At 41.5% G+C, this 16,786-nt stretch overlaps 1 protein-coding gene across 3 annotated transcripts in view; it reads left to right on the forward strand.

Moving 5' to 3' along the window:
* The window catches only part of ec (ubiquitin specific peptidase echinus), a 77,574-nt gene extending 61,952 nt beyond the window's left edge, over positions 1-15,622 (forward strand). For all 3 annotated transcript variants that reach the window (XM_065439160.1, XM_065439162.1, XM_065439163.1), the window contains exons 11-17: positions 3,146-3,293; positions 5,471-6,146; positions 8,246-8,541; positions 8,666-8,785; positions 9,005-10,561; positions 11,183-11,244; positions 13,282-15,622. In XM_065439160.1, the coding sequence (XP_065295232.1) occupies positions 3,146-3,293; positions 5,471-6,146; positions 8,246-8,541; positions 8,666-8,785; positions 9,005-10,561; positions 11,183-11,244; positions 13,282-14,781 (4,359 nt within the window). In that variant the 3' untranslated portion in view covers positions 14,782-15,622. The remainder of the gene's footprint in view (positions 1-3,145; positions 3,294-5,470; positions 6,147-8,245; positions 8,542-8,665; positions 8,786-9,004; positions 10,562-11,182; positions 11,245-13,281) is intronic.
* Positions 15,623-16,786: the final 1,164 nt, after the last annotated feature.

Genomic DNA, 16,786 nt, shown 5'->3' on the forward strand with positions numbered 1-16,786 from the left:
CATCAAATTATGCTATCATGCTTATGCTATTTTTAAAAATGATAATATTAACAAAGACCTAAAATATTCACGAATTGATGCACTTATTTAATGTATGTCCATGACCTCCCGGGTACATGACTTGGGAAAATGAACAGAGCTAAAGACTGGGCCATACAAAACCAAGAGAATGCACTATCATGTGTCTTGTTGGAAAGCCAGACTGGTTGCACCCCAGGTAACAGCGGAGATAAAAACCGTTGTTTTCCAGCCAGATCTTCTAATGTGGCTATGTACAGAAGAGGGCGGACACTATTTTGCAAGTCACCTATCACTCAATCGCACTTTCGGCATTGTGGCCATACTTATATTAATCCACATTTAAAAATACGGGATTGAAGGTTTGCGCTAGAACTTTGATAGTATCATACAATGCAAGTTTCACTCACTTTCAGTGACCTACTGTCCGAGTTGTTTGAAGAGATGTTTGGAAGTAACTTGCGATCATGGTATTGTAGTAATCACGCGAGGCATATTGTTATTTGATCACGCTCAGGAATTGATGAGCCAGACAGTCCGAAGCAGGGCTGCTTCCTGTTTAGAAACCTTTCTGAAAATTACGTCATCTGTAGTTTGCAGTAAAATAAGGGCCAGTAGCTCCAAGAGATTTGAAAGTGTCATGTCTCCTGACAACCGTCTATTTTGAAGATTTCCAAGGCATTTAGTTAGGATGGGCTCTCCACAGCAAGCAGCAGCACATGTTACAACGAGGTAGGTGAGCCTCAGCTAGGCGATTGGCCACAGCCGTCTGGTGTTGAGCGATTCAACAGTGACGAGACATTCTCCCTACGTCATTAATTATCTTCCAACTTCATTCTTGATGCCTTTTATGTGCATCCCCCTCCCCCTCCTCATATGCATCACTTCATTCTCCTTCTTAAAATTGTTTTCCATTAGTCACTGTCGCACTCTTCAACATTCACTGGGCTGTTTAATGGCATAGCGGCCCCTAACATTCCTATATTTCTGTTTCTGTGTGCACTTCTGAGGCCATTCACCTACCTGCCTTCCCACCTGTTTCTTGTGGTGGTTTCTTAGCTTCCCTGGCCCAGCACCCCCATCCTTGATATATAGAATGGAATACAAATATATAATAGAATGGAAATAGGGGAATTGGGCTGGGCACTGGTAATTTGCTTGACACTGCGCTGTCTGGCTGTATCGCTTGTAGGGATAATGATACTGAAATTGAGTGACTCGGAACTGCACTTCTGCCCCCCACCTATGCTTTCTCATGCCATTTGGCATCATTCCAACTAGTTTTGTCATTTGTGACTGATGGATTATCGTCATTATGAATCTTTAGTAAGTCTAACTTCTTTTTTGGGAATGGTGTAACATATCAACAGAAGCATCAGGAGCAAAAGTTTTAAGTGATGAGCTATATTTCGGTGAAATGAAAGAATTGACATCTTCCCAAGAGGAGCCTGAAGCTGCAAAGAAAACCTATACAGGTCTCATAAAGATAGCCTCACAGTTGAAGAAAAAATTCATCCTGGTCTGGGGATCGAACCCAGAACTGACGCCTTTCTGAGGTGGTTGATCTGCCATTCAAGCTGAGAGGCTAGCTTCGTGCTACTCTCAGCTGGATGAAAACTTTTTCTTTTCACAACACGTCCTCCACCTTGCAGATTTCCACAGAACTCATTTGCCATATTTACATCCATCACTGGCAAACAGCAACCTGTTGTATAATGAAAGTAGGTTATGAATCTTGTCTCGGTTATTATTTTATTCTGTTCCTTTCTGTTCTAAGTAGTCCTGAAGAGAAGGCAAATAAGGGCAAAGCAAGTTAACTGAAATTATACGGCATGCTTCTTGTTGTCAAGTGTGTGTGGCTTTATGTTGCACCACTCATCATAAGGGGGCCACTCATGGTTACCTTGCCGTGCAACTTGTTCCACAGGCATCAAAGGCAATTTTTTTCAGGCTGTGTGTTTTGTGACGATGTAGTTTGCATCTGCACTTGCACCACTGTATTCAGATATAGTAATAATGTACGAGAAGGAAGTGACATTGAGCTTTCTAAAACTGGTACAGCACAACGTAGGAAGGAAGAAACAAGCCGAGCCAGCCAGATAAAGGAACAGAGTACTTTAAGCATTGACACTGTTTGCATTGCACTTTCTCGTGGACAGGGTTCTGCCTTACTTCTTATGAAGCTGTAAAGTTTACTGCTGTATCTCCTCTGCATACACCCTGAGATTCACTTTTAGGGGTGTACAAATAGCAAAGTTGCAGACTAAATTGAATACGACTATAATAGTGCTGGAAGCAAATCAAACCAAATATGAAGTACTTCTCAAATAATTTTTGAATAATGAACAGCCTTCTTCACAATGAATGTAAAGCAGTGTTCACCTCCTAGTATTCACAATGTTAGCAAGTTAATATCACTGAACTGCGCACACAGCATGGTTTATCAAAAGCACAAATAGAGCACTAGGAATAAATGTGAGCAGTTTTTTTTCACACAGTATTTAGAAAGTTATCTGAAAAAGGCAGTCTTGTTCATCATCTGTGTACACTGTCAAGACTAAATCGGAAATGCACATTTTCTATGGTGATGACAGACTGAAAAAAGGGGATTTATTTTCTCTAGTTGGATTGTTTATGGCAGATAGTTCCACTGTTAAATCAAATAATGTTGCAACAAATTGCACTTAAATTTAGTCTGGAGGGAACACACAGCAGCAGCATTCATAAATAACACCAAACATTATCCACTGCCGAATGTCATTTCTGAGCTAAATGTGAGTGCGAATGATTGCGGTTTAGCTGTCTGCCTCCTCCCTGCAAGACACAGTGAGTTCTACTGCGTAACTTCTTGTGCTTTATGTCCTCTAGGGCTGGGATGAAAGTTATCGCATGTTTGCTTCAATTTCATGTGTACTTGATGATGTGAAGTACTTGAAAACTATGAGAAGAATATTTAAATTTGCTAATAATGACTGTTTGATGTGAAGAATGTTCTAATCTTTTGAATAATGAATCCACACTCTCCCATTCATTTGCATTTCAAGTATCTGGACAAAATTTTAGGTTAGACCATATTTTGCTTGCATGCTGAGCAGCTTTGAGCTTATAGGTATCTGATTTCTTTCAGATTGGCCCCCACTGGCAGCAGGTGGTGGACAAATGTCACAGAGGGCACTTTCAGCCCCTACTCCTGCTTTATGCCAACCCTAATGGAACTCCTGTGTCTACAGCCACTGCACCAACTTCTGTGATACATTACATATCTGAACACAAAAGTAAGCTCCAAATTCTTTTCATTTGTTCATATTTGGTTTATAAATATCTTCTAGGCAAAACTAGAATAGTAGCTGCTCAAGCAAAGGTTTGGAAAAATACAGGGCTAATAACTTGCAAAGAATTTATAACTTCCAAAATTTAGGGTTTGCTTTCTTTCATTTCCCAGGCACTTGATAGTAGTGCTCAGTGTGTAGGACAAGGAGGGGGAAAAAAATATAGAGCCATGTGAGCAGCCTATCACTTGCAAAAATAGGTTTGCTCGGACCTTGCCACTAGTACTGTTTTAACCACATATAGTGACGTTAAAATTCAAAGCTCCAGGTCAGTTGGAGCATCACCCAACTTTAGAAAAAAAAACATTTGTGCAGAACAGTGTGTTTATTGACACATTAACCTCGAATCGTGCATGTCACATGACATGTACCTTACTTTTTCTTCCTGTGTCAATTTCTTTTTTTATCGCTTTGTAAATGAGCAGGATATGATGACAGCTCAATAAGCATAAATACTTGAGCCAGTGGATACCAACACACTTCAATTGAACATAATCTGTTCTTCTTCACTACCTTTAGTTTAAATATTTGTTTTATGTGCCATTCATGCATGTTCCATAGTCTGCCAAAAGATTTGCTTTCTCAGGAATTAAAGATTAACAATTTTGGGAAATTTTTCCCTGCAGATGTTGAAAAGAGACATGCACAATTTTTTACTTATTTTTTGCAGCTTGTTTATTTTCTCGGGTACCTTTTGATAGCCTGTGCTTATGCAGGCCCTGCTGTTCATGTCTGCAATCAAGAAATAGGTTTAAAAACATATTTTGTGTATAGCTCAGGACCATTAGTGTGCACACATATTGTTGTTCATTTGATAAAATAAGGAATTTGGTGCCCATGTTGTCATTTATGTTCCTTGGTGTGTACTCAATTCTGTAGCAGTAAATATTTTTTTAGTAAATGTAAACTAGCTTAATAACAAGTCTTGTGGCATGTTTCAATTAATTGTGAGAGCAACCAACCACTGTCGTGTTTGTGCACAGTTATTGGTAGACACAGTTCATCAACATCATTGGACTGGTGTTGCCATATGCCAGCAGAGCACCTTGCTGCTGTTTGGAAAGTTGTGAGACCAGTCGACTTGTTGTACATGGACTCATGTACAAGCCACAAAGATCCACTTTAATTTAAAGTATAAGTCAGCATAAATTAAACTGTTTTTCTTGTAGCATCACTAAGCGATTTATTTCATCCTCCCCACAATTCCTAAAATGCCCAGCCATTTCACGAAAGATTGCATTTTTGCTTTTCTTCAAATTTGGATAGAAATATTTCTGGAAAAAAGAAGATTCCCTCCATAGAACATTGCTGTCCTCATGTGGTGCTATATGCCAGCAGTTGTCACCATCATGCCTACATGCCATCATGTCATAACGTAACAAATTATAAACAAGCATGCGCTTCTAGACTATATCTGTTTTGTAGTCAAGGACATTTCTTGTACATGGCTTGACCGCAGACTGTTCAGTCAGCCAGTTAATGCAACATACTGGATATATGCAGGAGGTGATTGTGCAGAAAAATATATGTGAAAGATTATCCTAGTAAGAATGAGCTAACATTTTCACGCAGAGTGTCATTTCTGACATCATTCAATCTAGGCTGTTTATAAGTCCCTACCAAATTTGGAGGTCTGCATGCTGATTGCAGTGTTTATATAGCACACATTTAAAAAAAAATATTTGCAAGCATTCTTCAAAGCTCTACTTACTTTCAGGCTATATGCCTATATGTTCACATGCCTGTACACTGATTTTTGCTTAAGAATAGGGAACGTTGCCTCAGGTTCCAACTTTCAGACTGTGAGTGTAGATTGTGCATCTCAAGGCAAAGGATGAGAGAACCTGCTTAATGCAGTAAATAAACATTGGAAGTGTGGAAATACAGGTGATGATAGGGAAATGCTGAAGATTATTGGAGCATCTGGGAAATTCAATATAGCAGACATTGTTTTTCATAAAATCATCTCTGTTTTTAATAAAAATATACATCAGTATGATCAGGGCATAATCATTATATAAAGCATATTTCATAATTGTTTTGCCTTGAAGTTATTACAAGACAGGTTCAGTTCCTCATGTACGTGATTAAAAAAGTTATCTCAAATTTCTTTGCATCCACAGAAAAACAGATGGACGTGAAGCGATCAACAAGCGAAAAGCACAGGTATGGACAGCAAAATGGAAAAAAGAGCGAACACCTGCCTGCAGGAATGCATATTTCCGGTGACGTGCCATGGAGCCGCGGCAACTATCTGAACAGCAAAAAAGGCATCAGCATGGGAGGCCGCTCAGCAATGCAGGAGCCTTTGCCCATCTTGGACATGGCCTTTGCTCACTGTGCAAAACCAAGGGCAAGGACTTACTCGGACACGTCCATCATGTCAGAACGCCCCTATGAGCCACATGGCAGTGGGTCAGACCTAGAAGCTCAGCACACAATGGAGGGTGTGCGCCATATGGCCAAACAGGCAGGAAGGGATAGCACTTTGGATGCAGACATCAACAGCACATATATCAGCAGGCAGGCAGTGGAGAGCGTGCTGAGCCTTCAACACTTGCAGAGGCAACGAGCCCTCCTTGGGGCAAGCACATCAGTTGTACCTGGCAGCCGCAATAGCAGCAGCAGTCTTGAATCATTTGAAAACTCGCTGCATATGAGGGAGAAGGCATCTGACTGCGTTGATGGCACATGCCGTAGGAGAGATTCTGGAAACTGGAGTGGAGATAGAAACAGTGCCAGCTCAGCTAGCAGCACTTCTCTGGATGGGCCTTACTACTGTGCTTCAGGTGTAAGGAGGTGAGTAATGATGAAAGCTGTGGCACTGCAAATAAATTGAATAAAGATAGTGCTTGTTAAGAAGAAATCTACTTGTTTGCTTGGCTGCCATCCAAATTAAATTTAGGAAAGGTAGAAGCAGCGAGGCTGTATTTTTTCTGAGGAGTTTTCTTAGTGTACAAATACTTTTCTCACTTTCCTTGTGCAGTAAAATATTCTCATATATTTTGCTAAGTAAGTTTTCTATAATTACAGAGGTCAACGAAAGTGCAATGCAATAAAAAAAAAAAAATTACCCTCTTTTATACAGACCGATAACTAGTTTGTGTAGGGGTTATACCAGTGTAGAAAGCATTGGAAAATGTTGCCATTCTTTACTTTTATTTAACAAGTGTGCATAACATAAAATTCTCTGGTTTTACGTGCCAAAACGAAGATATGATAATGAGGCACGCTTACTGGGGGACTCCAGGTTAATATTGATCACTGTGAGTTCATAATGTGCACCCAATACAGGGTACACAGGCATTTTTGCATTTCGCCCCCATTGATATGCATCTGCTGCAGCCGGGATTTGATCCTGCGACCTCGGGCTTAGCAGTGCGATGCCGAAACCACTATGCCACCATGGCGGATCTGTGCATAACATAAAGGCAGTGTGGACAGTTAAGAAATGTGATTTATTGATTGGGTTGTTGGTCCTTGTTAGGTTAGGCAGATCATTGTCTACGATTAGGTCATATGTGTGGAAAGTACATTTTTGGAGCTACTTGTAATATTCATTATTATTATTCAAGTCATACATGAATTTTTTTCATTAGCTGCATTTAATGTACATGCGCTTAAGGTTCTTGCTCTAACTTTACTGAAATTGATTGGGCAAAAACATATCACTGTGTTCAGAAATTAGAAAAATATTTCTTGTTTGGTGTGCTAACCAAAATAATAGTGTCAGCATTACCTTCTTTCTTTCTTTTCTTGTGCATGTGTGTGCATGGAACACAAGCTTCACTTTGAGTAAATGACTGGATATCTCCAGAACAATTGACAGTACTCTGCTAACGCTTATTTTAGTCTTGATTGTTTGTTTAAAGGGCCCCTTGCCAGGCCCCATAGCAAATTTTGGTTATACGCTGAAAAGTGTTACAGGTCCTCTAGGGAGCGTTCTGCCGCAAACATTTTTCAAATCGGCTCATTAATAGCTGAGGTAGAAATATTTCGGTGCCGCGAACCCATGATTTCAGGAGGCGAGCTCCATTGCATAGCGCGACACTCTTTTCACTCGCCCCGTCTAGCCTCCGCAAGCGAAATTCCTTCCCTGCGTTCTCCCATACCGGACCTCGAGGATCGTGTGATGCATACGTCATGTCTTCATTTTTTTTTCTTCTCGATTTTTTTTTTCCGGCGCTGCGCATTTTTGCTGATGGCATTGCACACGAGCTGTTCTGATTGTCTTGTTTCGAGCAGTGCACGATTTTGCGCACTGTGCACAAGGTCACATGACTAGTGGTATAATTCTGTGCTACACGAATACTGAGGCAGAACAAGCGGATTGCAGAGCATCATCACGCACAGGAACACAATATAATATGGCATAGTTTCGGTACCTGCGCACGTGACTGCACGACCATGGGAACAAGCAGACGAAGTGGAAGTACATCTCTCTTGCTTTGGTGCAAAGTAAAACAAAAAAAACATGCAGACATTCCATTTGTGTGTTTTATTATTTCTCTAAACTTCAATTCGTCAATTTAAGCAACAGATCACACAAATAACAGATGTTGCCTTGAATAATTCTTGAAGTCGTGTCACCACGAGCGACGTCACACTGCGTACCCGAGTACGCAAGTGCAGGGACCCCAGCACGTCACCGTCCAGCTTGGAGCGCGGTCGCCATGAGGGAAAGGGAAAACGGTGTTCAGATGGAAATTTCAGACCTTTCCGTGGCGCATAGTGATAAAGGTAGTTCTTTGTAAATACGATGGTCAGCGTGCATTGTATGCTCTGCGCTTGTCAGCGCAAAATGGTCAGATCTGGTGAGGGGCCCTTTAATGAGTATTTAAAGTGCAGTGTTCATTTATGTTGCAAACGAGTCTCTGTTTCTCTTTTCTTTGCCACAGAGCTTGTGGAAGCCCTGGCAGGGCAGTGAACAACTTTTCAAAGCACGAGTATTCCAACATTGGGATGCTTGTGGACAAAGGCTACGACTCTTACTCCCTGTCAAGCACAGACAGCTACCCATCTGCAGGAATGCCTGGTTCTCCAGCCAAGGCAGACCCACGCCTGCAACAAATACCAGAAGCTGTACACATTTCCAACAGGCTTGAGCGGGCCATTCACCACTCTCTGCTGCAAGGAAGCGACTCAGCCTCGGACTCTGTTTTTGATGATGTCTTCACGAGTGGGAAAGGAGAGGGTGAGTATTATGTCTTCGCACACTTCTGATATGCAGTTAACTATATAGTTCTACGCATGCAGTGCAAACACATTTAAGAATGTTCCCTTAAGCGTATCCATTATTTTTTCACTTCTTTGTGCAGAAGAATCGCAAGACTGTGAGAAGCTGTGCTCGCAAGCTGAGGTTTGCTTGAAGATGTCATATGAAAAAGAGCAAACAGGAGACCTTAAGATGGCCATTTTCTTTAGTGATTCAGCAGCAGGTGAGTGCAAAAGAAGTGGAACAATAAAAAAATGTAATTTGCCTATTGAAGTACACTACTTGAACCGGTCTAATGGCTCTCATAATGTTTTTTCAAGCCAATTATATTTTTTCTCCGTGAAATCTCATCTATATAGGCATCCGCTGTTGATATTTTCTTTGTGACAGTGCTGCTGCATTCAAAAATTGCACTAAGATTATTCTAATCTTTCTTCCACAGCTAAAGCGAGAGCTGCCATGGATGCTCCTTATGGCAATGCCCAGTCACTGATTGCAGCAAAGATGAAGCACAGCATGAGTGTGATGCGCTCATCCAACCTGTCCAAGCGATTGAAAGAAGCAGAAGAACGTCGCCGGGGGAAGGAGCTTAACGGCTATGATGCTCACCACAGCCGTCAAGGGAGCAGAGATAGCACGCACAGCCGTCACACTCGCCAGGGCAGCAGAGACAGTGCATGCACTGTCATTGATCTGTCAGAGCCAGTGAAAAGCATAGAAATATATGCAACTCTGCCCAAAAAGAGCTCCAAAAAGAAAAGTGGTGCACTGTTTTCCCACTCTTCTCTTCGTCTCAAAGATGATGTGGAAGTCTACAAGGATTTTCTGGCAGACCGGTGGCACACCAGCAGTCAGGATGATTCAGCCATTAAAATAATGTCTGATGGAGAGTACACGCTCAATCCTAAGACTAACATGAGAAACGGAGTGGGCAGCCTTAGTGAGACCAATGGTGCAAAGATGAAAGACCCTGAATTCAGTGATTATTCTAGTGAATGGGAGCAGTCCAAGAAGCCTTCCTTACACCGAACGCTCTCCAACCCAACAGGCATGAAGAACCATGATGCTGATGATGCCAACAATGTTTCAGCTTCAATGAAGAAGCAGCACAGGATTCGGAGAAAGTTGATGGGTGGTTTCATGCGTCGCAAAAACAGGAGTCTGCCTGACCTGCGGGAAGGCAAAGATGCACCACAGACTGAATCAAGGGCACTTGATGACAATGTCATTTTTGATGCTAAAAATGAACGTGGCATGAAACAAGAGTCCTCTAATGAAGATGAGACTCGGGAAGATCATTCTGCCACAATCAAACGCCGTGGCTTCCACCAGCCTCACAGGGCCTTTGTTAACAGAAACTATGCACAGCGACCACTTTTAACCAAGGTTGACCCTCCCCAAGTTGATGGGGTGACCTCTTCTACCTCACTACATCAGAGGAGCGCTGCTTGTGAGCAGCAAGAAGATTCAGCTAAACTGGCATCATGTTGGCCACAGCCACGACAGCAGCCATCTGAAAGTGCAATCTCTTCTACGACACTGCACCAGAGGAATGTTGCTTTTGAGCAGCAGGACAGTTCAGCTAAACAGGCACCTTGTTGGCCACAGACACGACAGCAACCATCCGAAATGTTTGGAAACAAAACAATGGGAGTTGACGTGGGAAGTTTCAGTGATCCCCTTATGCCAAGTCCGGCTCTAAGCCTTTCCAAGGGCTTGAGCACAAACCAAGGCACAGTATTGGAACCAAACAGTTTCTTAAAAGAGCTACACAACAAGAGAACACAAATCTTGAAATCCCTGCCCAAATCACCTGACAATGTTCGAAACCAGGGTGGTGAGTCAGCAATGCAAGTGAAGCTGGAGCAGCATTCCAGTGCTGCACCAAGTGGAAATAGCTGGTTGTGTGAACTTCAGTCAAAACAGATGGCGATGCTCAAGAAAGGGGACCGTGTGGATGATGTGAAGACTTCATGTGACAAAGATTTGATACTTTCTGGTAAGCAGATTTTTGCATCGTTACTCAAATAGATTCTGACTCTAAAAAATGGTGCAATACTTAGCATCAGTACTTAATATGTGTGTTAGGTTATGATAAGGATTGCCACGGAAAAAAACGAATTAGGTAATAATGGTTTTTATGATTATGTAATTGTCCATCATTTAAGTGAAGCTTCATAGTGGGAAGTTGCATTTTATTTCACATTTGCTTGGGTCATGCCAAGGCACCTTAGTACATTACTCAGCCAAAGAAGTTCATGTTGCTGACTGGCGGTATGAACACTTTCTGTCCTTCTCTTAATCTTTTCCTTCCCTTTCTCCTTTCCCCGGTGCAGGGTAGCCGGCCAGGCTCAGCCCTAGTTAACCTCCCTGCCTTTCATTTATCCTTGTCTCTCTCTCAACTAGTTGAACTTTCAGTTATGGCATGTTTAATGTTTTCTTTCAATATGAATCTATGTAATTTTCTGTGACATGTATTGCATTTAACCTTTACGTGGCAGCATATGCTTATGAATGATAAGATGCCTGATACTTGCACTGCAAAGATTGAAAATTAATTCTTGATTTATAATTTGTGACGTTTTTGTTTCATTTCTCTTTCATTCTTTAAATTTAATAGGAAAAGAGGAAGCTCTTCGACAGCCACTGATGCTTTCAGCTCCCCAAGTTGCCCATAAACATGTAAGTGTTTATATATTGTTTGCTAATATACTACGTCAAAACATGTAATGCATTAAAATAGTGCAACACCAGTTAAGAAAGCACAATATGATAACTGATGACAGTCAAAACTCTAGAAATTGTTGCAATGTATTTTACAGGTGGTCCGTGTTGCTAGCCATTAGTATTTTGCCCTGCATGTAAGTTTTTTTAGCCGTTTCATTGACCCAACGAGGATGGACAAAGTATGTAACAGGAGAATGGTCCTCCACTGTAAACTGATTGGATTTGGTATGAAACAAAGCTGTTGAAATTTGACATCCATTGATTTGTTTTGCAGTGATGTTTTAGCATGGGGTAGAGCAAATAGTTGGTTATGGAGGTGCATGAAGACACAAAGTAGCATAAGCTTAATTTATATGCACTCGATATAAGTGGATAAAGTCAGAGATTGGGCTCACTGCTCATCCACACAGATTTGATAGAGTTGACATGTACTTTGCCAAATGAGTTGAGCGAGTCCACTTGATAAGCGATTGATTTGATTGATAAGTGTGCCACTTGGAAAGACTTGTGTGGCACCCTTGTATTTTTAGAGCATCGCAGATACAAATATGGCTTTAGTAAGCTTCTGTAAAAATGGAACACAAATGTACCTAATTTTGGCATGGTCAACGAAAATTTTATGGTATCAATCAACCACATGCGTGTTGTTTCTTGTGGCTTGTAGCAATTCATGCCAGCAACAATGAATTTGCCAGCTATCTTTTCTTTTTCTGCATTTTATAAATAAATTCGATCTCTTGAAGTCATTGCCTAGTTAACGTCCCTCTGAGACATGGTCAAAATTCTTTGCATCAAGTGAGATGCAGTGCTGAAAATGCACTGCTGTAGCAGAAAAATCAAAGATACTGCAACTTTGTTACTGCATTCTCTTTAACCAGTAATTTTTTTGCTTGTGAAAGTATTGCATTATCTTCAATAAAACTTGGTGCTGGGCTAGTTGGTGACGCGTTCTTTAAAACTGATGGTAGTGCTAAAAGGGATGAACACACAGTGAAAAGATGACACGATGACGAGGGAACGCCCTCGTCGTCGTGTCGTCTTTTCACCGTGTGTTCATCCCTTTTAGCGTTACCATCAGTTTTAAAGAGTATTCCACTATCTTATCAAGTTCTCTTTCATGTTGCTGCTCAACCTCCCATGAATTGAGAAATGCATTTAAAGGGCACTAAAAGGAAAAATAGGTTGAGCTAGGGGGCTATTCTGTAAGAGTCCACCTAGTCGACTGTCCATTTCGGCCACTGCTGATTGGGTGCAGCTGTACGAGCGAGGTGTATACGAGCGGCCCTAGCCAATCAGGAACGGCCGAAATGGACAGTCCACTAGGTGGACTCTTACAGAATACCCCCCCCCTCCCCCCTGTATTAGTAAATTATGCTTCTACATTACCGAAAGAGCCATTCTTACCATAAGAGGAGGCTTAATAAGCCAGAACAGACGTAAAAGTGAAAGTCAGGCGTCAATGCCGCTTTGGAGTTCTCGCACCAGCTCGTTGTGATGTCATGGGCTTTGCAAGCATCTGGTCAGGCCTAGCTAATTTTTTATTGGTAATGATGTACTACATTGCATTACAAAAGAGCCAAAAACTGAACTTGCCTAGGCTTGAGAACTTTTACTGCATCATAATGACCATGAATTGTCATAATTAAAGAAACGGAAGTTTGACCTTCATTTTCTATTTAGGAACAAACCTCTACCATAAAATTAAGGAAATCGTGTTTTGAAAGAATCTGTTATCAGTCTAAACTGATGTAGTGTCCCTCTTTTTAGTGTCCCTTTAGGACAGCCAAATTTCCACTGAATTTCAGTGTTCATACTACATAGTAGTATTAGAAAGAAAATGTTGAAGTCTGCAGGAATTACTTTTTTTTCCCCAACAGGGTCAGTTAGCCTTTCACTAATAGGAGTTTTGATAGTGTTGTACTGTTATATATCTATGACAACTTCTTGGTTTCTCTCTCACCATGAGCATTACCTCTTCTTTTTTTATCACAGGCATATCCTGCTGACAACCAAGCCACACAAGCTTTTAATGGATCTATCCAAAGTTCCGGCGAGCAGTATAATGAAAGTGCAGAAGAGCAGGAGGATATAAAGCCCAAGTCTGTCAAAGACCTTGCATTAAAATTCGAAAAGATCCTGCGTCCAGCTATACCGGATCAAGAAGTGTCAACTGTGCATGAAGAGTCACAGCTGACTGCTGCCAAGGAGCCTTCCTTGATTGCCAACAAGAGTGTTTCAGCTCCAGCAGGAAACTTGGTTATGCCTAGAGATTCTAGTTGTGAATCACAAACAATGAGCACCTCAGCTTTGGCAATGCGCAGTGAAAAAACAAATGCCTCCACAAGTCTGCAGGCAGGCTCAGAGAACACGTCTCAGGGACGACCTTTTGGTGCGGCACATGTCCCACAGCCAGCCACTGTTCCATGCCACAGAACAGCGAATCCGGCAATCCATTCACAACCAATGGCTCCAGCTGGGCAGACCTTCCTGCCACATAACCTTGCCACACCACCTTGCTCTAGTGGTAGCTTTCCACCAGCCTACCAAGCTCTATCACCTTCGACACCCTGTACCATAAGCTCTGCTCGCCACCATGCTTCATACACTCGACCATTTGTTCCACAGTCATCATTCCAGAGCACGTCACCTGTCATGGGCACGATGCATGGTTCAGGCAACCATCTGGCACCCAGCCATGGAGAAGCCAATCTTTTGGCATCCAGCCTTGGGGTATCCAGCCATGGTGCATCTGGCAGTGCAGGTGCCAGCTATGTAACAGCCAGCTATGAACAGAAACCAAGTCATGTCAAGCCTCCAGCAGCACAGCAGCAGTATGGGAAGGCTTTCCAGTATGCCAAACCTGATCCTGCAGAGACAAGATCATTTACTGCTACCAGGGGACCTCCAGCAGTCTCAGTAGTCAGTGAAACGATGCTGCATAGCACATCTTCCAACAGCGACTCATCAAAGCGGCCAACAAGACCTCCTGATTATGAGACTGCATTGCAGCGACTCGAAATGATAAAGGAGCAACAACGCACAACGTCCCCTGACAGCTTTCAGTTCCCTACCAAAACACCACCAGATGTGCTTCAAGGTCAGCAGCTACCTCAACCAGAAGTGGAGCTTGGCAAGAAGCGCAAGACTGCCCTGAAAAAGTGTGTAACTTTTTCCGATGAAGTGGTTTTAGTAGCTTGTGCAGAGGAAGAGGAGGATGACTATGTACCCAACCCACTTCTTGAAAGGGTTTATCGGCAGCATGCAGCGAAGCAGGACTCCAGAGAGTGCCATGAGCCTTCACAGTTCGAGGACATCAGCTCTGTTCACTCATCTGACTCATGTGATAGTGTTTGCCATGTGGACTCTGTTGTCAAGCCTCATGATGGCTCTCAAGTTCCTTGCAATCTGTGTCACAAGAAGTTTGTGTCTCCTCCGACAGTGTACTGCCCTGATTGTGCCTTTTACATGTCAAGGTTTCAAAAACGGACATAGCCCTTTTTTTTTCCTGGACATTCTCTTCCGGACTTCTGTCCAGTCTGTGATATTTGTCAGGGTTAACTTGGTGAAATGCCACTTGCTTAAGCATGTTGTACTTTTGCACTGTTAGTTCTACAATAAAAACTGAAGTTATATCTTAGCCAACATCTGGCAAGTGGCTTTACCTTCCACAAAATTAAGGTTGTGTACAGATGCCAAGTAAATAATGGCATCTTGAGTATTATATCTGCTGTTATGTTTTTCATTGAATTCTCAAGATGTGTGCCCAGTATTGACTATACTGTATAACAATCAGATAAAAGTAGCACAAGTTGTTATTATATGATGATTTAATGTGTGGCTGTATTTGTTCATATGCTGTGTACATTTGTTTATAAGGTTTAACAAATGTTATTTCACAACAAAGGCAGAATCACCGTTTGCCTGTTGTGTGCCTTGTGTTCAGAAACATAGCTATTTATACAACTGAATGAGCAGTACCTTGAACAATTTGTGATAATTCGAACGTTTTTATGTATCAAATGCTTCTGTATTGTACAGTATTAGTTACATGAAAGACACCTATGCCTCATGATCTCAATTCCCTTCATTTGTCTTACTAATATAACTGTTGTAGTATATAGATGTTGAGTAGAACAAGTAGTGCTTGTAAAAAGAGCCTCACTGAAACTTTGAAAACTTCGTTTTGTAGCCTTGCTATTGAGTGTAATGTGCATGCATTCTTGACATTAAATAACAGAAAAGCTGCACTCTACAAATACAAAAACACTTTTTTTGGAGCTTTTATGTGCCAAAGTTGAAAGCAATTTGTAAATAAACATTACTCTTCATTGCATTAATTGTTGGTGTCCCTAATTGCTTTATGGCTGATTACATCGCAGCGGGCCTGTGATGTATTGTAGAATCACCAAGCTCAAGTATTCGCTTAAATTTGCTTACATTTGCTTTGTTTCCAAATAAACAAACAAAGCAGTACACGCTACTGCTACAATTCTTACATGAGCAGGGCCCATGTGCTTCCATTTAGGCGCCTTCATATGCCACAGGGCAAGCCATATGAATTAACAACAAACAAACAAACAAAAAACAAGGCAGAATAGTGCATATGTGACAAAAAAGTTTTAATGGGATGGCCATAATCAGTTCATCATCAAGTCCGTGATTATACTGCCAACATTGTTAATGTTGTTCAATATTTGAAGACGCAGTGGAACCCAATGACTTCCCAATGGAACCTGTTGTAGTCTACTTGGGAGGTATCGTTCAAATAATCATCTAAAGCTGCCCTCAAGTTCGGATCCCAACAAAATTAACTGAAAACTTTCTGAAGAACACTTCGATGTATTCATCCTTTTTTTTTTCATGTACCTCTTCAGTCATTATAGTGCTCCAAACATTCACATGACTGGTAGGCGGGAAAAATTGCTCTTGCTATTTAATTTGAGTAACCCTCATTCTACCCTAAACTACAGGCCAATATCACTAACCAGCGAACCACGCAAGCTTCAAGAGCAGGTCATTCATAGAAGCCTTGTTGCATTCCTAGAATCTAACATTTTTTACAGCACTCGACATGTTTTTCGAAATTATTACTCCTGTGAGACATAGCTGACTCCCTTCACTAGTAGCATACTTTAGCCCTCAATGACAGATTTGTTATTGGTTGCCTTTTTCTTGATTTTGCTAAAGCCTTTGATAAAGTGCCACATTGTTTACTAATTTTTAAGATAACCAAATTAAATGTTGATCCTTGTATTCTAATATGTATTGAGTGTTTTCTTAACAGCCGTATGCAACATGTCACTGCCAATGACTGTTTTTCGGCCTGCTGCGATGTAACATCTAGTGTCCCTCAGGGCAGCTGTGTTAGGGTCTTTATTATTTCTCATTTACATTAATGGCCTTCCTGATGGTGCTACATCACCCATAAAACTGTTTGCGTTATTTATAATGTGAAACATGGTCAATCGGTCAGCTTACACCTTCAGTCTGACCTCAA

This window comes from Dermacentor albipictus, chromosome 1 (genome assembly GCF_038994185.2).
Source record: "Dermacentor albipictus isolate Rhodes 1998 colony chromosome 1, USDA_Dalb.pri_finalv2, whole genome shotgun sequence".
Classification (NCBI taxonomy): domain Eukaryota; kingdom Metazoa; phylum Arthropoda; class Arachnida; order Ixodida; family Ixodidae; genus Dermacentor; species Dermacentor albipictus.